A 21,181-nucleotide genomic window follows, 5' to 3' on the forward strand; every position below is an offset into this window, starting at 1 on the left:
ATATATATATATATATATATATATATATATATATAAATGAATCTATATCTTGGCCCAAGATAATCAATTTGGTGGCTGGGTGGGTATTCGGATGTTCTCGATCTCGTGGACTTTTATACAAGTCCATCTTAATTGATATTTTGTCATTACCACCTTTTATTCCACTTTTTTAAAAAAGGGTGGGGGGAGCCTTTCCTGAGAACTTTGCAAACCCAGCACGCTTCCCTGCGCTCTGGACGGGTCCACCCTGCTAAATATCCGTCTGTCCATTAACTGTCTCCCACCCACATCCTTCCAGATCAGAGACACGAGTCAAGAGCCCTGCGGCCGTTTGTCATTTCTGAAAGAACCAAAGACGACGAAAGGACTGCCACAAACAGCTGTTTGCAACTTAAATATTACCCTTCCAGCCCATAAAAAGGTATCTCTTCCCGCTTCGCTTCACGCCACTTCCCCACCCCTCCCGCCACCCCCTGCCCGTCTTGAGGAAGTAGGACCGTGACACGTTAGCCGTGGAATGAATGCTTGGTACCGTGATTAAAGCGACCCTAACTCCGTTCGGTCAGTCTGTGTGTGGAGAAAGGCTTTGACTCTTGTGACTGTGGTGTCCGTTTCCGGTGGTTGTTTTGCCCTCGTCCTCTGTGTGTGGCTCAGGCTTTTGTTTATGCTTCTAGAAATGTCCGAGTTCATTTGCTGTGGGTGTGCGCTTTCTAGTTTCTCGGTGTTGGCTTACCTTGGATTTTGCTTTGCTTTCTAAATCAGCTTGCCTTTTGTGCTCCCTACTCAGTCCTTTTCATATCCTGATATTCTTTTCCCTGCTGCCCATTATAATATTCCTTGTCTCTGCAATGCATCTTGGGACCCAAAGGAAACAGAGTCAGATCCAGATGATGAGGTAATATGACCACTTCTGTTTTTATTTTATCAGAAGTAGAATAGAATTGAAAACTACTTAAAGAAAGCACCAGAAAGCCAAAGGAGGGGGGGATAGGATCAAGGAGGGACTAGGGTTGTGTCTTTTTGGCCTGACCTTGTAGTTTACAGACAGAAAATTATATGAATATTTCCAAAATTATTCTCTTTTGCAAAAATGTGATTTGGGGGAATTTTATTTAAAAAAAAAAACCACTAGGGGGCAGCTAGGTGGCTCACTAGATAGAGACCCAAGTCTAAAGATGGGAGGACCTGGGTTCAAATGTGGCCTCAGACACAGCTTAGCTGTGTGACCCTGGGCAAGTCACTTAACCCCCATTAACCACTCTTCTGCCTTGGAACCAATACTTAATATTGTTTCTAAAAATTTAAAGAAAAAAAAAAAGACTGTTTTAGCCCATTTACACTGAGGGCTCAAAAAAGGAAAAGGAGATCACATATTTTGAAAACGTGAAATTTCTAATATGACTATTTTCTCATGTGCATTGTCAGCTAGATTTCTAGCACGTTAGCCTAGTCCTCAGGACAGCATAAAGAGAGGAGAATTCATTGGGGGACGGGGGTAAGGAATGGAGTCGCCATTCCCCAAATTCTAGATTTCCCTACTAGAGCCCTTTGTGTTTCTTCACTGGCTGTTGATAAAGAGCATTTTCCATCCAACATAGAAGCAGTCGCAGTTTGGGAGCGATGGACCAGGGCTTAGGAAAAGCACTTCCCTTCTCTCGACCTCAGTTTCCTTATCTGTAAAATGAGGGGTTTAGACCGGGTGATCTCTAAGATCCCTTTCCAATCTATTAGTGTATAAAATCGCTTTACCCTGCATATATTTATATATGTATTTTAGAGGTAGATATGCCACATGAGGATAGTGATATGGCGATACCCACACATCAACGTGTATCTCTATAGACTCACATCTATTTACACGAACACAAATATACATTGATTTATTTGTGTATATATGTGTAAATATATATATATATATATGTACACACACACACACACACACACACACGCACACATCATAAAAGAAAACCAAGAGAGCCTAAGTCAGAATGAGGTCGAAGTCCACTGCTCTTAGCTCTCTGCTAGTGTGACCCAGGCCAAGTCACTTTTCCTTGTGGAATTGGTTCTTCCCATGAGATCACTGGTCTAGCTAAAGACTGCCAACCTACCTGTGTGTGCATCCGTGTGTATGTATGTATGTTCAGAGATCTAGCAGATGCCACCCTCCCCACGTCCCAGGTGTGGGTTTTGAGTTCACTGTTCTTGTAGCTCTCCCCAAATTACGTGATAGTTTAGTGTAATAAATACAACAGACCTCTATTTAGCTCATACATACATGTACACGTATGTCTTACCTGTTTTTCCCAGTTCAATCATTCATTTTTAGGTAACATGAATTTATAAGGCTTCGATTATTTTACAAAATGGGGAGAGAGAACATTTTTTCCAAAATAGCAAACACTTAACCCGAAGCATAAATGACAACAGCCAATGACTAAGACACAACGGATGTTATTCCTCATAAAAATAGCAGAATTTGTTCCAATTTGCATCCTACTGAATGCAAGAACAAGCCAAGAACTAACTTCTCCCGTGCCTCGATTTACCTGTCTGTTCTCGTAGTCATTTAGAGTGGGTTGACCTTGTGGCTTATGTGCCGTTAGGACTCACTGAGTTTGAAAAGATACTCCTCAGCCTAAGATGGAGTCTTTAATGTTTTATGTCTCTTCGTAATTCCTCGTAGTGTCCCGTGTCAGTGCCTCGCTCCCTGACTAGCAGGGCTCGTTGGGAACGGGGTGGAGGAGGAGGATTCTTTGGGGGGGGTCTTGCTAGATATTACAGAGAGAGGAAACATAGAGCCGAACATTATATTAAGTGACGTCATCGTTAGCACTTTTCAATGCTTTGCAAATGCCGCAAAGAAATCCAATGGAAGAGGAAAAATCGACTTTTTACTTTTTCTTTTTTTTTTGCAGACGGAGAAAGCCGACCGTCGCCAGAGTTTCGCATCTATGGCCCTACGTAAGCGCTATAGCTACTTGACTGAGCCTGGAATGAGTGAGTTTCCTAACATATTTACTAATAATATATACGAGTTTTTATAAGAAGAGACATTTTTTCTATATTCTTTGAATTCTTGGTGTCATCTGGAAACACAAAATTAATGAGAAATTTTCTGAAGGAAAAATCCTTGGATAAATTGTAAACTCTTTGCTAGAAGAGTTTTGGGTTGGGTTGGGATAGGGGAGGATGGGGAGAACGGAGCTAGTTCATTGCTCTAAAGTCAGATTTTAAAAGGGGTCATTGTGAACCATTCTTCCCTTCAAAAGAATCCTTCTTTTATCTCGATCAAATCTTCCCAATCTCATCCCAGTTTGTGCATAGAATCCTAGATCCGGTACTCAAAAGGACCTCAGAGGTGCTAAACGATGATGATCGAGGATCGTTTTTATTTATTCTCCGATACGGACTTGAAATGCATTCAAAATAGTCATGTGTAGCTGTGTAGCATCTTCTTGCTTCCTAGATCGGTCTTAGTTTGTTCTTCGTCTTTCTTCCTCTTTATTGATCTTCTTCTCTACGGTCTTCCATATCCTCTAGCTCTTTACTTTCCATTTTCCTCTCCTTTCAAGAATATGAGTTCCCTGGCTGTTCCCTGTCGAATCTGCTAAGTTGTTTTTCTTCCCTGAAAGTTAGCTTTCCTTCCTTTGTCATCTAACCTTCCAATGCATTTTCAAGATGGAGCTTTCCTTCCACACCAACAACATCATCGGTCTCTTTGGCCATCTGTCATCTTTGTAGAGTAATCCTGAGCCCTTTGGGGGGCTCTCCGTGGTCCTTAGACGCCTTCCACCACCGTTCATTGCTAGACTCACATAGAGAGAGCTCGCCCAACCAGCCAGTAAACCCATTAGTGGGTGCAGAATTCGGTTCTAATTAAACGATGGGGCTAATGGTCCCTTTGCACTCACTTCTTACAGAAGGGGCTGATTTGATTGGCTCAGTCTATTAAATATTTATTCCACACCCACTCACAGCCACGCAGACTATTAGAGCTGGACGGTACCTTGAAGATCGCATAGTCCAATATTTTATTGAGAGGAAAATGGAAACCCATTGAAGGCAGCTGATTTGCCCCAAATCCTACCGCTAATGTTTATAACTGGACGGAGTCTTTAGGGCTCGTATTAAAGGGATGAAGTATATAATAAGATCCCTGATGTCGAGGATCTTACAAACTGATTGGGGAGATTAACTTTGCATGAAAAGTAGTTAGAAGTATATGGCAGGGTAAGAGCTAGGGGGCTCAGTGGATAGAGAGCCAGGCCTAGGAATAGATTCCAATCTAGACTCAGACACTTCCTAGCTGTGTGACCTTGGGCAAGTCACTTAACCTCCATGGCCTAGCCCTTAGCACTCTTCTGCCTCAGAACCAATTTCATTCTAAAATGGAAGGTAAAGGTTTAAAAAAAAAAAGTGTATGGCAAATCAAATTGCACAAATATCAAATTCCATGTGCAGAATTCTGTGCTAGAGCTGGGGGTTTAGATAAGTGAGAGGAGGGACACAGAGCCGAGATAAAAGAATCCCTGAAGTCATGGAGTTTCCTGAGTGATGATAATGGCTACATACCAATAGGCGCTGTGGATACACCATGGCTAGAGAACAGGCCTCGGTGTCCCATCTCTGCCACATCCTTGGTGGGTGACCTGGGCAAGATGCCTAACCTCTCAAGAAACCCCAAGACTCCGAGGTACGCCCCTCTGCATTGGTGGAGTTTCCTCAGAATTCCCTGTCAGGTGAAATCACAGGTCTAGACCTGGCATGGGACAGAAATAGTCTTCTTAAATAAAAGTGAGCGACTCCAGAGGAATGGCAGATCCTCCAGCTTGGAGAGAGGCCAGGCAAGACAGCCAAGTGGTTTGATTGAGATTTTTTTTCTGAAACCCCCCCAAAAAATGGCCTCCAGCGTCTCAGTTCAAGGGGTCCACTCGTGTCGTCCTGGAGTTTGGGGCTTCCTTTTAGGAAGGAAGTCCTCCACAGTCAAGGACAGAGAAGGGAGGACCAGAATTTGGGGACCTCATTTTTTTTAGAGAAAGTGCACCCCGTTCCCCATTTCCTGACAAGCTCTCAATTCTCTGAGCTTTAGAATTGATCCCGCTCTACTCCATAGTGTGTAGCTGTTCACATACTACCAGGAATCATCAATGCAACGACGATTATTTGGGGAAATTCCACTCGCTTTTTCGTTTCCCTCTTAAGCCATGTATAGTGACGGCACTGACCGGGTCCCTAGGCAGTAGCCCCCAAGCAACATCTCTAGGGTTTTCAGCTCTTTCTTGGATAATATAGAGCGAGACCCCAGTGGACGTGGAGCACAGAATCCCCAGGCACAGAATCTCGAGGTAGCCAGAATTATCTACTGCTATTTTCCCACCACTCACCCCTGCTAGGAAGTGCCCGTCCTGGTGTTTAGCTCTGTCTAAAATATTCAGAGCCTCTTCCTCTCCCCTCATGAAAAAGAAGCCATTAGTGGCGTGTGTGTCGATAGAATAGTGAAAGAGTTACTAACGGAGGGATGGAGAAAAGGTGGGTGAGGCGGAGCCAAAGGAAAAGAAAGCGGACCTGCCTAGATGGAATCATGGCCCTAGAGCTGGAAGGGTGGGCCTTCAAGGCCGCACTCCTTTTTCAGATCAGGAAACAAAAAGCCAGAAAGGCGAATTCACTTGCCCAAAATCACACTGGAAGGAAGTGGCAGAGCTGGGAAACCTCCAAGCCCCTGAGCTCCCTACTGCTCCCGCAGACTGACTGGAGGACCAGATTCTCCTTTTGTTCCAAATACCCATGGATTCGAAGACCGTCTTACCAGTCTTAGAGCCTTTAGGCTGTTAGATTTGGAGGAGGCTTTGGAATAAAGAAAGGCAGAGCTGGGAGGGGCCTCAGAGTATAATTTGTCAGAGGCAGAAAGAACCTTAGAATGGATGTTGTCAGAGCTGGAAAGGACCCAAGGAGACAGACTAGAAGGGCTGGGAGGACCCTTAGAGTATAGAATGTCAGGGCTGACTGGGACAGCAAGATGGTCCAGTGAACAGAGAACCAAGCCTAGAATTGGGAGGTTCTGGGTTCAAATGTGACCTCAGACATTTCCTAGCTGGGTGACCCTGGGCAAGTCACTTCCTCCCAGTTGCCTAACCCTTATCATCCTTCTACCTTGGAACCGATATATAATATTGATTCTAAGATAAGGGTCAAAGAAAAGAAGAAAAAGGAATGTCAGGGCTGGGAGGGCCATGAGAACAGAATTCAGAGTTGGACACAACCTTGGAATATAGAATGACAGAATCAGAAGGGACTCTGGAGTTTAGACTGTGGAGGCTAGAAGGGATGCTAGAATATAGAATATTAGAGTAGGAAGGTACCTTAGATAGCGACTTGCCCAACTGCCTTATTGTACCAATTAAAAAAAACCATCCTTCTAGAAAGAGGTGCCCCAGCCGATTCATGACAGTGCTTGGACCCCAAAGCAGGTTTTCTCACTATGCTCTAACCATTCTACCCCACGATCATATGCTATTTTCTTTTGAAGAAAGTAAGAAGCAAGAAATTGTTTTCGGGACTTCTTTATCTTCCAAAGCAGAAATATTTGTAACAAAAAACACATTGCCTGTCTCTAGCGTTTCCACAAACGAGACGACTTCCGAGAAGCAGTGTCTAACGATTTAGGATCCACAGAACTCCCCAAATGGTCCCTGCACCTTTGAACCCCAACATCTTTGTATTTATGGCACACGATGCCCTTCCCACTAGCTCACTGCATTTCCCAGAGAACTGGTAGATGCATTCGTGGGAGTATCACACCAGTGTTAGGGGGCCCCATTCTAGAGTCGAGTCTCCCCTAGTTCTTCCAGCTTTCTTAAAATTAAGATGAGAGCCCCGGAAAGGATGTCTTCTGAATATTTGAATTTAAATGTACACTAGGAATGAACATCTTCACCCTTGTGGGAATAGCTGCTAATCCAAGAAGTGGATTGTAGCATTGATTGACACGGGCACGCCATGAAGAGGAGCGTAAAGAGAGGAGGAGTCTTCCGCTTGCCCTTCGCATTTCCATATTATTCTGAACTGGTGTTTTTTGGAAGTGAGACTCTTGTGAACTTTGAACTAGAACGCTGACTCCTTGACAGCTGACTCACGTCTTGGTTGTGATCTCGGTCCGAGGGCCCCCTCTGTAGTCGTAGAAAGGCGGGGGGCTTGGTCAATCTTGACCTTCGGGGACTCCCCGACTTCACTGCTAGGGGCATTTCGGCCCCCTTGCCAGAAGACCAGTGGTGTCGGCCTCGCTCCCACGGGCCATAGTTCTTCAGACATCTTGGCCGGACAGTCTGGGAACCAAGGAAATGTTCTAGAGTGATTTACTGCCTTTGCAACTGCTAGATCTGGTGGGGGCGGAGGGTGGACAAGGAAGTACGCTGTACCTGCTGTAGGTGATTAAAAAATGTTGAAAACGGACCCCGAACCTTTGTGGCTTTTGTATTTCCCCCATGATACCTTTTGAGAATTCCAAGGGAAGGATTACCCGAATAACAACAACACTAGTGTTAAGGCAGCTCTCTTAGGTGAACTCTGGGGTGATGAGGATGGCCTTAGAGATGGGTTGAAGAAATCCCTTAATGGACAATATTAGCTACCGGATTTACGAGAAATCTCAAAAGGTACCAAGACACCACCTTTCATGGAAAAAGTGTACTCTTCTTCTAAAATGCCTCCTGTGGAATATTTTTGAGTGTATATATGATGCATATAATCTGGCATATTAACGATTTCCCATTTTTGCTTGTTTTTGACATGATATACCGTGCATGACACTGATATTTTTGGTTGCTTTGCTTGCTTACGTTCACCACGAATCATATTTTTTTTCCATTTGTCATGTGTGACACCTGCTCTTTAAGCCATTTCATATTTCTTTTTTTTTCCCTTTATGTTTATTTATTTTATCCAAATAAAAGGAATATACTGCATGGAAAAAAAAATCAGATGCAAAGAATTCCTTTTCTTTTTTTTTTTTTTTTTCTTTTTAAATTCCGACTCAGAAACTTTCTTGCTCTTATTGGCTTTATGAGTGTGAAGCGTAACCGAGTTGTGCATGGGAGAAAAAGATTGGAATTCCAGTGGCTTCACAAGTTTGCATATCAGTTGCCTGTCACTTAAGAGATTTTGGGTTCTGCATGAAGTAGGCTTTGAGTGGCTTCTGACAAAGTTTTCTAGATACTTCTGTCAACCTACCCGAGTTTATATTGTTTTAAATAGGTGCAATCTATGCCGCTAAAAGGTGCCAAAGGGAGGACATTGTAAATTACTAAAACGATAATCGTTTGGTTGCACAAACATACAGGCAAAACGGAACCACTAGGGTGATTTCAAAACTAGCCCATGAGAAAGTCAATAGGAAGTAAGAGAAGAATTTTGGGTTCTGGTTATTTTTCTCATCCATGGATCCTTTTCTTTGGGTTTTCTGTTTTCCATTGTTGGCACATTTGGTTGCTGCGTGCTTTCTGTCTTTGATTTCTCATCATCGCTCCTCACTTTTATATATTTCGATATTTTTTACTTTGACTCAGTTACGAATCCATGAAACTTTTTTGTTCTTGTTCTTTTTCAGTTATTCTTTTGCCTTTCCCATTCTGAATCATACAAACAATTGTACTTGCTTTCATAATATTTACAAATTTACTGACCAATTTTCTTCTCTGGTCTCTCTGTTTTTCAACCATTTTTGTTGATTTTTATGTTTGATTTTGATTTTAAAATTTAAGAAACAGTTGAACGGAGTGCAGGAACCACGAGATCCCTACCCGTCACTTGTTCCTCATACAAGTCATTCTTTTCTACGAGACCCTATCAGTCCTGGACGACAGCTCCAATGACAGTGCCCGGACAAACCAAGTCAGGCTTGACTTCCTTGTCCAATTCTTCTTCTAACACTCCATCAGCTTCTCCATTAAAGTCAATATGGTCTGTTTCTTCTCCTTCTCCAATCAAATCCACCTTAGGCGCTTCAACGACTTCTTCAGTTAAATCCATTAGCGATGTGGCATCTCCAATTAGATCCTTCCGGACAGTCTCTTCACCAATAAAAACAGTTGTCTCCCAGCCTCCCTACAATATCCAAGTCTCTTCTGGGTCACTCGTTAGAACTCCCACCATAACCGAGGCCGCTCTCACGCCTCTAAAAGGGCTGGCGTCCAGTTCAGCATTTTCCTCTCGGACCGCCCCGGTGACCACGGCCGGCTCCCTTTTGGAGAGGTCATCCATTACCATGACACCCCCAGCATCCCCTAAGTCCAACATTAATATGTATACTTCAACCTTGCCCTTTAAGTCTATCATCACATCCGCAGCACCACTGGTGTCTTCCCCTTTAAAGTCCGTGGTGTCTCCCGCCAAATCGGCAGTCGATGCTGTTTCCTCCACCAAAGTGATGGTGGCCTCTTCTCTCTCTTCTCCTGTGAAACATATGACCGGGCACGCAGAGGTAGCGTTAGTTAATGGCTCTATTTCGCCTCTGAAATATCCGTCCTCTTCGGCTTTAATTAACGGAGCCAAAGCTTCAGCCACTGCCACGCTACAAGAGAAAATCTCCGCAGCCACAAACTCCATTATCTGCGGCGTCAGCGCGGCCGCCGATACGGTCGAGAAAGTGTTTTCTACGGCGAGCGCCACGCCCTTTTCCCCACTCAGGTCCTTCGTGTCTTCAGCGCCGTCTGCTTTTCAGTCTATGAGAACCCCGTCTGTGAGCGCGCTCTACACATCCCTGGGCTCCTCGCTCTCCGCAACTACCTCATCCGTGACTTCCTCCACAATCACTGTGCCCGTCTACTCTGTCGTCAACGTTTTGTCGGAGCCGGCGCTGAAGAAGCTTCCGGACTCCACCTCCATGACGAAATCCGCGGCCGCCCTCTTGTCGCCCATTAAAACGCTGACCCCAGAGACGCGTCCTCAGCCCCACTTCAATCGGGCGTCTTCCCCGATTAAGTCATCCTTGTTCCTCGCGCCCTCAGCCCTTAAACTGTCCACGCCGTCGTCTTTGTCGTCAAGCCAGGAGATACTGAAAGATGTCGCCGAGATGAAAGAGGACCTGATAAGGATGACCGCCATCCTGCAGACCGACGTGGCCGAGGAAAAGCCATTCCAGCCGGAACCGACCAAAGAGGGGAGAATCGATGACGAAGAGCCCTTTAAGATCGTGGAGAAAGTCAAGGAAGACTTAGTCAAAGTTAGCGAGATTCTCAAGAAGGATGTGTGCGTAGAGAGCAAAGGGGCATCCGTAGTCCCCAAAAATGACAAAGGACACTCCCCCGAAGAGGACTGGACAGAGTTTAGTTCGGAAGAAATAAAGGAAGCGAGACAGCAAGCTTCTCCGTGCCCTCTCGCGTCCACACCGGAGAAGGTCCAGATAAAAGCAAAAACTATGTCCGAAAAGGATTACAACTTGACCAAAGTCATCGATTACTTGACAAACGATATTGGGAGTAGCTCCTTAACGAACTTAAAGTACAAGCTGGAGGACGCAAAGAAAGATGGCGAAGAGAGGCAGAAAAGAATTTTAAAGCCAGCCATCGCTTTGCAGGAGCACAAACTTAAGATGCCTCCGGCCTCCATGAGGCCGTCCACCTCAGAAAAAGAATTGTGCAAAATTGCAGATTCCTTCTACGGAACCGACACGATTTTGGAGTCTCCCGACGATTTCTCTCAGCACGACCAAGATAAAAGCCCCTTGTCGGACAGCGGCTTCGAGACGAGGAGCGAGAAGACGCCGTCAGCGCCGCAGAGCGCCGAGAGCACGGGGCCCAAGCCCCTCTTCCACGAAGTCCCCATCCCGCCGGTCATCACGGAGACGAGGACCGAGGTGGTTCACGTGATCCGTAGCTACGAGCCTTCTTCGGGAGAGATCGCCGAGGCCCCGGAGAGGCCCCTCTCGCCCAAACCCTCGCCGCCCTTCGTGGAGCTGGAGCCGAAGCCGAGCACGTCTAGCATCAAAGAGAAGGTCAAAGTCTTTCAGATGAAGGCCAACGGGGAAGAGGAGGACCGTAGCCGGGCCACGGGCAAGGGCGTCCGCGTCAAAGAGGAAACCCACATCACCACCACCACGCGCATGGTGTACCACTCGCCGCCGGGCAGCGAAGGCAGCTCGGAGAGGATCGAGGAAACCATGTCCGTCCACGACATCATGAAAGCCTTTCAGTCCGGACGGGACCCGTCCAAGGAACTGGCAGGTCTGTTTGAGCATAAGTCCGCCGTGTCACCGGACGTGCACAAGTCTGCTGCTGAGACCCCCGCCCAGCATGCAGAGAGGGACAGCCCAATGAAACCCAAACTGGAGCGTATAATAGAGGTCCACATCGAAAAAGGTAACCAAGCCGAACCCACTGAAGTCATTATTAGAGAGACCAAAAAGCATCCCGAAAAGGAAATGTTTGTGTATCAGAAAGACTTATGTCGGGGCGATATTAACCTAAAAGAGTTTCTGCCTGAGAAACAGGAGGCTTTCCCCGGTTCAGAGGAGCAGGGCCCGCCAGAGGAAGAGGAGCTGACCGCGGAAGAGTCCCTGCCTTCCTACCTAGAGTCTTCGAGAGTAAACACTCCCGTGTCCCAGGAAGAAGACAGCCGCCCTAGTTCTGCCCAACTCATGTCTGATGACTCGTACAAAACGTTGAAGCTTTTGAGTCAGCACTCGATAGAATACCATGATGATGAGTTGTCAGAACTAAGAGGGGAGTCTTACAGGTTTGCTGAGAAAATGCTCCTTTCAGAAAAGCTAGATGTGTCTCACTCTGACACTGAGGAGTCGGTTACAGACCACGCTGTACCCCTTAGTGTGGAGTTACAGGGGTCTGATAAGCGATCCAGGGACAAAGTAGCCCCTGCCCCCAAAAGGGAGATTCTCTCCAAAATCTATAAAGATGTTTCTGAAAATGGTCTAGGGAAAGTGTCCAAAGATGAGCATTTTGATAAAGTGACAGTCTTACACTACACGGGAGATGTTAGTAGCCCCAAACATGCCATGTGGATGCGCTTTACTGAGGACAGATTAGACAGAGGTAGAGAAAAGTTGCTATATGAAGACAGGGTGGACAGGACCGTTAAGGAGGCAGAAGAGAAACTGACGGAGGTGTCCCAGTTTTTCCGTGACAAAACAGAAAAGCTGAATGACGAGCTGCAGTCTCCCGAGAAAAAGGCTCGGCCCCAGAACGGCAAGGAGGCCCACTCCTCCCAGAGCTCGGCCAGCAGCAGCCCCGAGAAGTTACCGCCGACCGAGGCGTCGACGGCCGGCGACGACTGGGGCAAAGCCAGGCAGCCGGGGCGCGACGGCAAGGGCTTCCCTAAGGCCGAGGAGAGAAGAGCCGCCAGTCTGCCCAGCAGCCCTGAGCGGAAGCTCCTGTCCAAACCGACCGAGGATGGCACCCCGACAGGGGAACCCAGAGGAGGAGGAGGAGGTATTTCCCAGAGCAAAGCTGCCGAGGGCGGCTTCCAGCTCAAACAATCCAAACTCAGTTCCATCCGTTTAAAATTCGAACAGAGCATCCATCCAAAAGGCAAAGATGCATCTCAAGAAGAAAAAAAGCTGGACGGCCCATCCAAAATCCCGATTAAAAAAATCCAGGAAAGCAAGCTCCCCATTCACCAGGCGTACAGTAGAGAAAAGCCGCAGAGGGCCGCAGAGCCGAGCGCATCTTTGCAGAGGGAACTCCCGGCCTCGAAAAGAGAGCCGCCCCCCCACGGGGAAAGGGTCGTAGGCGAGGCCGGCTCTGCCGAGGGCGAGAAACCGAGAACTGAAATGTCCAGTAAGCCGGTGCCCGAACGCTATTCTGAGCAGCAGCAGCCCAAAGACTTGGCGTATAGCGTGAGCTCAGACCTGGCCACTAAGGGACCGTGGGACAAAAAGATTTTTAGAACGTGGGAAAGCTCAGGGGCTACTAACCATAAGGCGCAGAAAGAAAAACTCTCACATGTCCTTGTTCACGATGTACAAGAAAATCACGTTGACCGCCCCGAGAATCAGGGTCTCGACTCAAAGAGCGAGTCGATCTCTGTGTCTGAGAGAGAACACCAGGTGTTAACGAATGGAGCTCACTCCGAAATTAAGGAAGTGACTGTAAAATCTCCATCCAAAAAGGTTTTGTATAGGGAGTTTGTGGTTAAAGAAGGGGGGCGCACCCCTGAAACTGGTGACCAGGCACCCCAGAGAGGCGAAGGCACGGCCGTGTCACACATCCCCGTCCGAATTGCCGAGGAGAGGAAAATGTTATCATCCTCTGCCATTCCCGATGGTTTCTGTGACCCGTCCAAATTCCCCCAATACGAACTGTCCCCCAAATCGCCCCAACCCAGTTTGAGTAAAGAGACACTTGAGACCCATCAGCTCAATTCTGTAGAAGAGGAAAAGGTCACTTATTCCGAGATCAGCAAAATCTCCAAGCACCAGAGTTACGTAGGGCTGTGTCCTCCCCTGGAGGAAACCGAGACCTCTCCTACCAAATCTCCCGATTCCTTAGAGTTTAGCCCAGGCAAGGAGTCTCCCTCCAGTGAGTTATTTGACCACAGTCCCATGGATGCATTGGCAAAGGCGGCACCATTAGCGGAGACAGAGGGAGGGAAGGAAATAAAGACTCTGCCCGTGTATGTTAGCTTTGTCCAAGTAGGAAAACAATACGAAAAGGAAGTCCACCAAGGGAGCGTAAAGAGAATTGTAAGTCAGGAGTGTAAAACAGTCCAGGAGACCAGAGGGGCCTTCTATACCACCAGACAGCAAAAGCAGCCCCCCTCCCCCCAAGGGAGCCCGGAAGATGACACTCTAGAGCAGGTGTCCTTCTTGGACAGCTCTGGGAAGAGCCCTTTGACCCCAGAAACCCCCAGCTCGGAGGAAGTGAGTTACGAATTTACTTCTAAGACCCCCGACTCACTTATAGCTTATATACCAGGCAAACCCAGCCCCATCCCTGAGGTTTCCGAGGAGTCAGAGGAGGAAGAGCAGGTTAAATCTACTTCCCTAAAACAAATGGCAGCCATTGACCTAGAAATGTCCAGCCCTCTGAGCAAAGACTCTCCCAAAAGATCCAAAGGTAACAGAGTCGCCTATATTGAGTTTCCGCCTCCCCCGCCACTGGACGCGGACCAGGCAGAGCCAGATAAGAAGCCTCCTTATTCACCCGAGAGGGAGGTAGAAATGACCGAAGTCAGCCTCCAGGATGAGCATGACAAATACCAGCTGGCCGAGCCCGTCATCCGGGTGCAGCCCCCCTCTCCGGTTCCCCCCGGGGCGGACGTCAGTGACTCTAGCGATGACGAGTCCGTCTACCAACCGGTCCCGATAAAAAAGTACACTTTCAAGTTAAAGGATGTCGAAGACGATCAGAAAGAGGCTCCCAAACCCAGGAGTTGCGAAAAGGCGCCCGCCGCGAGAGAGTCGGGAAGTAACGGCCCTAGAAAGGACGGCGAGCTCGACGTCGGCCTCGACTCGCCCCAGAACGAGGGAGCCCAGAATGGGAACAACGACCAGTCCGTCACCGAGTGCTCCATAGCCACCACGGCGGAATTCTCTCACGACACGGACGCGACCGAAATCGATTCTCTCGACGGCTACGACCTGCAGGACGAAGACGACGGCCTTACGGAGAGCGACTCGAAGCTCCCCAGTCAGACGGTCGAAATAAAAAAAGACGTGTGGAACACGGAGGGTATCTTAAAGCCGGCCGACCGCTCTTTTAGTCAAAGTAAGCTCGAGGTGATCGAGGAGGAGGAGGGCAAGGTAGGGCCCGAGGAAGAAAAGCCGCTCTCCAAAGGCTCCGCCTCGGAAAAGACCCCCGAGAAAGCGGAGCACAAGTCAGGGACCCAGTTTTTCACCCTGGAAGGCAGGCATCCCGATAGATCCGTGTTCCCAGACACCTATTTCAGCTACAAGGTAGATGAAGAATTCGCCACCCCTTTCAAGACAGTAGCCACCAAAAGTCTAGATTTCGATCCTTGGTCTAATAACCGAGGGGACGATGAAGTCTTTGAGACAAAGTCCAGGGAAGACGAATCCAAGCCATTCGGTCTGGCGGTAGAGGACCGCTCTCAAGCCACGACCCCCGATACCACCCCAGCCAGAACGCCAACCGATGAAAGTACCCCAACTAGTGAACCCAACCCCTTCCCATTTCACGAAGGAAAGATGTTTGAGATGACCCGCAGTGGCGCTATTGACATGAGCAAGAGGGATTTTGTTGAAGAGAGGCTCCAATTTTTCCAGATTGGTGAGCATACTTCTGAAGGGAAGTCAGGGGACAAGGGGGAAGGGGATAAGACCATGGGCACTGCCACCACACAGCCACAGGCAGGGGACACCACAGTAGAAACAGACCTAGAGAGAAAAGTAGAGGCAGCCGCAGCGGAACACAAACCCGCCATTCAGCCCGGTGGAGAGTGTCAGGAGGCAGCAGCCAGTAGTAGCCCACCGGAGAAGCCGCCGGCAGTGGCCACCGCTTCCAAAGTCGATCCCAAGCTGCGCACGCCGATCAAAATGGGAATTTCCGCTTCCACCATGACCATGAAGAAAGATGGCCCCGGAGAAGGGACAGAGAAAGTAGAAGCTATGCTTTCCAGTGGTCAGGGCTTAGACAATGAACCCGTAACAGTGATTCCGAGTGCAGCAGGGAGCCAGAGAGACTTTAGGCCAAAAGAAAAGCATGATTTTCAAAAAGATAATTTTAATAACAACAACAATTTGGATCCGTCCACTTTGCAGACAGATAATATTGCCACTAACGTAGTCCTCCCAGACCATTCCATAAGCACTTGTACCACTGAGAAAGCTAACCCAGTGAAAAGCTCTTTAGGGGCATTGCAAGGACACTGTCTAAAAGAGACGCAGAAAGTACCTGAAGAACAGAAAAAGAGAAAAGAATCGGTAGGGCTTAGGCCAAAATCCAAACTTCCCATAAAGGCCACCTCCTCCAGAGATGCCTTCCCGCCAAAGCAGGTTCCAAACAAGGCAGTGAGTAAAATAAGGCAAGGTAGTAAGCCCGAGAGAGCCCAAACCCTTAACTCTTCTCCGTGTCTAGAAATAAGGTCCAGGATTCCGATCAAAAACCCCCACAGAGAGAGCCTAGCCGTAGTCCGAGAAACGGGCGCCAAGCCAAAGCAAGGCCCGCTAGAAAAAGGCAAGATCAAACAGATTCCTTCCAAATTGCCAGTAAAGGTAAGATCTGCCTGTGTGGCCACTACCGCAGTGAAAGTGAGGAAAACCCAGCTCAGGGAAGTGTGTAAACATTCGATTGAATATTTTAAGGGAATTAGTGGTGAGACGCTAAAGCTCGTGGACCGCCTGTCTGAGGAAGACAAAAAGACGCAGCCCGAGGGGTCCGATGACGAAGACAGTACGTCCAGAAACACATCATCCTCAGAAGTGGCTCGGGTTTGCCCACCTCCCATTACACCGAAGTCCGCTAGAGCTAAGAGAAAAGAGGCAGCGTCCTTAAAATCAAAGAATGGAAAGGCCGGCAGTGAGAGAAGGAGCAGTAGGAGGACTGGTGAGGATGAAGGCAGTCAGGTTTCTGGAGCGCTTTTGGCTCTCGTCCTGGAGATCCAGCCTAGTCTGTAAAACTTTCCCACTTGTTGATGCTAGTGCATGACCTGTCGTGATTGCCTGTGGAGTGACTTAACTGTAGTGTTCATTCTGTCATTGTCATCTGTCTGTGCTGTCTTCTAGAATCTTCTTTCTTCCTTTCTGAACAAACGCTACACCGTAGACAGCTAGGGAAGCATGCTGAAACCCATTGGTGTCATCCAACGCTTGAACGGTTCCCTTTACATTGGGCTCTCCGTCCCAGGAGAGCAGCAACACGTTAGTGTCTTCACCAATACGAGGACTAGAATTGCCGTAACCGTTTGTAGCGAGCTCATCATCAGCATGTTTAACTCCATTACACAAAAACATCCATTTTAGTCGGACACTTGGCCTTACGCAGGTGGAAACATAACCAAGTATGTCAAAAAGTTCAAATTTAAAAGAAAAAAAAAAAAAAGATTTTTGTGTAGGTAATTAGGATACATTTGAGTTTCAGCAATAGCCCCTCTGTAAAACCCAAGTACTTCTAAAGCACAATTTTCCAACATGATGTCTTTCTCTATAAGTATTTTAACTAAGAAATTGTACATCGCAGGTCCACAAAGTCCATGCGAACGGACAGATATCAGGATGGCCATTGTGGCTGATCACCTGGGGCTGAGCTGGACAGGTGAGTCTTGCCCACCTCTAAGGAAAGATCGGTAAACCCGCCTCTCTTGCCCTCTACAAATCGGAGCAGGCGAGAAGCGATTCGGAGCGTTGTTCTATGGTCTTTAAGGTCAGCTACAAAGGAAACAATAGCAAAGTTAGGAATTTAGGAGTAGGGGATCGAGGAATTTTAATTAGGCAGACTTCCTCTTAAACAAGAGTTTGTTGTGATGTGGCATCACCAGTTCATCCACTTAAGAGGAAGAGGCTTGGATAATGCAAAACAGTTGCCAACGATGGAGAAATGTGCATAAAAATATATATGTAGTGGACTTTGGAATGTAGTCCAAGTTGCACATACAGATATATAATTTATATAGCACTCTGGATAGCATTTTAGGGCTGGAAAAGCCCTCATTGTCATCTCATTTGATCCTCATAACAGCTCTGAGAGGCGGATGCTATTCTTTTCCCCATTTTGTAGATGAGGAAACAGGCTGAGAACGTTTAAGAGACTTGTGCCAGTTCACCCGACTAGTCCGTAGAGGAGGATTCAAACCTAGTTTTCCTGACTCCCAAGTCTGCTCAAGAATGTCGCCATCTTGGGATGATGACATCACGCCGTTGGTAAGAGTTCTTCTCAATGGAAAAGGTCCAAGAGTCTATCACGGAGCCTTTCTAGCCAGGCAGGTTATTACTGGTCTCGTCCTCCTCTGGCCTGGCCTTCTAGACCCCAGGGTTACCGGCATGCTGCGAGCAGTGTTTGCTGGAGATATCCTGATGGCCGTGTTTACCTAACCCTACTCCTCCCAATGTGTACATCTACTGAGAGCTTAGCCTGAACCTTACCCTGACCTGTCATCAGCCAAAAAAAAAAAAAATCTAAGAAGATATGCTGGCTTCCTTCAAGGGCCAAATGCCTCCTCCCACATGAGCCTTTTCTTTATCCCCTCGGGTGCTCTTAACCCCCCCACACCTGATCCCCACTACCGCCTCACATGGACGTCAGTCTGTCTACGTCAGTCTGTCTGAGTAAGAGACCCTGTGATGTAGTGGAGAGAGGAAAATCTGGGTTCCTGTCCCCCACATCTGATACATCCTGGCTGTGGGATCCTGGGTAAGTCATTTAACTGAGCAGAGGAAGATCTAGACACCCGTGAAATCACAGGACTCATAAATGGATGTGTTGTGTAGATACATATATTCACACACACACACACCTGAGAGCACGGAAGGAAGTGCAAGGTGCCTCAGAGTCGGCTTAATGAGTGTTTATTGATTGTTTGCTAGACCTCCGGGCAGCGGAGAGGAGCTGACTCCCAGGCCAAGTCAGGCTAAGCCAGCCCACTGCATTCAGATTTGCCTCTGATGACTTTCGGCAGTAATTACCTCTTTACTCATCTATTTGACTGACTCGTAATTTCCACATCTTCACAGATTGGAAATGCTAAACCTCTTCCAGGTCCCTGCCAATGCTATGTTGAGGTACTCTAAAGATCCCTTCCTTAGTTAAATCTGGCCCAGAGGGATTCAGGAAAGGGAATGGCGGTGAATTATAGGCAGCCTTACACCGAGATTGATCCATGATTCAGCAGTGGCCCTGCATGAGCACTGCTCATAGCAGTGGGATCGAGAAACTCGGCCAGAAGAGGACAGAACCAGGCATGCTCCGCCTGGCCAGAAAGGTTTCGTGATAGATTGTTGGATTTTTATCCATGAGAAGCCTCACTAACTTCAGAGAGGCCCATCTCCATGGTGATGCCAACATCACAAGATGGCGGCATTCTTGACCAGAGTAACTCATGCTAGTTCATCGAGGGGTCCAGATTTACAACGGTGAATGGAATGCCTCACCTCGATGAAATCGGCTCATGGACATGCCGATTTCACACAGGCAGGACAGGATAAGGAAAAGTCCTGGACTTTGTCCTGAGAACCCAAGTTTAAATTCCGTCTTTGCCACTTATTGCCTTAAGTTCCATCTCTGCACTCGTCCCCTTCCTCAGATACAAAATAATCATAAATATAATTAAGATACAAAATAAGTTTTCAGTCAAACCTGATGGGATCAGAGGATAACCTTTGAGTTCCTTTCCAGAATTGAAGATTCTATGAGGTTTTCAAGACTGAGACAGAGCCTTTGGCATAGTGTATAGTTTGGGAAGTTAGGAAGACTGGAGTACAAATCCCACTTTAGCCATTTACAAACTGGGTGCCTCTGGACAAGACAACCTCTCTGAGACTCGGTTTCCTCATCTGTAAAGGAAAGACAGCAGTAGCATCTATATCAAGGATTGTTTTAAGGATCAGATTATAATACAGAATATCCCAAGAGTCTTAGTGGGACCAAGACTTTTGGGACATCCCATAAATGTAAAGTATACCAGGTCATGTAAGTACCAGGTAAAAAGGAGTTACCATTATTATTATTATTAAATGGTTATATTAATACAGTACAAAAAAGGATTTGCTAGTGGCACTCATAATTGAGTTTTCCCAGGAAAGTAATATAATTTGGGGCATTGGGGGGGTGGGCATAATATTGACTAGATTGTGATATCCGCAATCGCAAAGCCTCCATTTTAGCTAGATATTTCATCTCCCTCAGCACCTTTCATGTTACTCTGCTCACAGCAGGTACATAACAAATTCTGTTAGATGGATCAATGAATCAGTGGGAACAAAGCAAATGGCCTCCTACTTAATGTCAAAATTCCCGATGATATTAGCATTCATGATGCAGCTCCATTTGAGGTTTTGCTTAGAGGTAGCTCTGTTGAGATGATTATAGCTCTATCCTGCAGGTGATCACATAATTGCTTTTCTCCCAAACTGGAGGAGTCGGGTTGAATCCCCAGGAGGGTAATTCAGTATTACCGAAAATTGCCTCTAAAACATCAGTTCTCTTATTTTCATTTCTGGTGCCTCCTTCACAGGCATTTGCAGAAGTAACCATAATGGGTGGTCTTCAAAATCCTTTTGTTTTTCCTCTTGTTTTACAGAACTGGCGAGAGAACTGAATTTTTCCGTGGATGAGATCAACCAAATCCGTGTAGAAAATCCAAATTCTTTAATTGCTCAGAGCTTCATGTTATTAAAAAAATGGGTTACCCGAGATGGAAAAAATGCGACAAGTATGATAAGATATATTACTTCACCTTTGACAACTGTTGTGAGGAAGATTATTTAGTTTTTGTTACATAGAGTTTCTATGGACCTAGCAGGAAGGGCTGGAGGATTCCAAGATGGAATGAAGGAGCAGGAAGTGGGGCTTGGACTCTGAGAGAGACTCCATAGTGGTTGGGACATAACTGTTGCTAACCCTGGGAGACCTCAGAGTTAGGGAAAATCTACATCCAGATTCCCTGGATCCTGAGAGGTGGAGGCTTTCAGCAGTGGACAACAGGCCTGCAGAGCAGCACCAAGTGGGGAAGTGGTTGGTCTCTTCCACTTAGTTTATGGGGAAATCATCCAGGCCAGTGGATAGACTTTTGGTCTGATGTATCAAGATATTAACTTTGGAAGCTCAGTTAGAAATTTCTAGTTTGACTTTTAGAGAGATTTAGAGGAAGTGTGTGTGTGTGAGTGTGAGTGTGTGTGTGTATAAAAAGATTACTCGAAGCTTTCCATCACAATTGTAACTTGATTGTAATTGCTGGAGTCAAAAAGTGGTAGCAATTGCTGGATAACCAAAAACTTGACCAAAAAATCTGAGTTTAAAGTTCTAGGTGGGCAGGGAAGGGAAGAATAGCGGGGCAAAGAAGTCATAACAAGACAAACATCACTTTGTTCACTGTGCTGCCCCTCCGCTATTTCCCTTTTGCTTCCCACATTCTTTTGGCCAAACAGACAGCCAAACCAAGACAATGTAGAGCTACGGATTGAGTCATTTCCCTTGCATTTGCCTGGGTCAGCACAGTATTGTAAGTACTCTAATTAACTTGTTAAGTAGCAGATGTGAGACATTGTTTTGGTGGTTGGCCA

General features: G+C 46.8%; 1 protein-coding gene across 1 annotated transcript in view; it reads left to right on the forward strand.

Moving 5' to 3' along the window:
- ANK3 (ankyrin 3) overlaps positions 1-21,181 on the forward strand; it is a 95,015-nt gene that overhangs the window by 53,817 nt on the left and 20,017 nt on the right. The window contains exons 12-15 of the mRNA XM_044660328.1: positions 217-421; positions 2,916-2,997; positions 17,145-17,219; positions 20,200-20,331. Of these exons, the coding sequence (XP_044516263.1) occupies positions 217-421; positions 2,916-2,997; positions 17,145-17,219; positions 20,200-20,331 (494 nt within the window). The remainder of the gene's footprint in view (positions 1-216; positions 422-2,915; positions 2,998-17,144; positions 17,220-20,199; positions 20,332-21,181) is intronic.

Source organism: Gracilinanus agilis, chromosome 2, assembly GCF_016433145.1.
Source record: "Gracilinanus agilis isolate LMUSP501 chromosome 2, AgileGrace, whole genome shotgun sequence".
NCBI lineage: Eukaryota > Metazoa > Chordata > Mammalia > Didelphimorphia > Didelphidae > Gracilinanus > Gracilinanus agilis.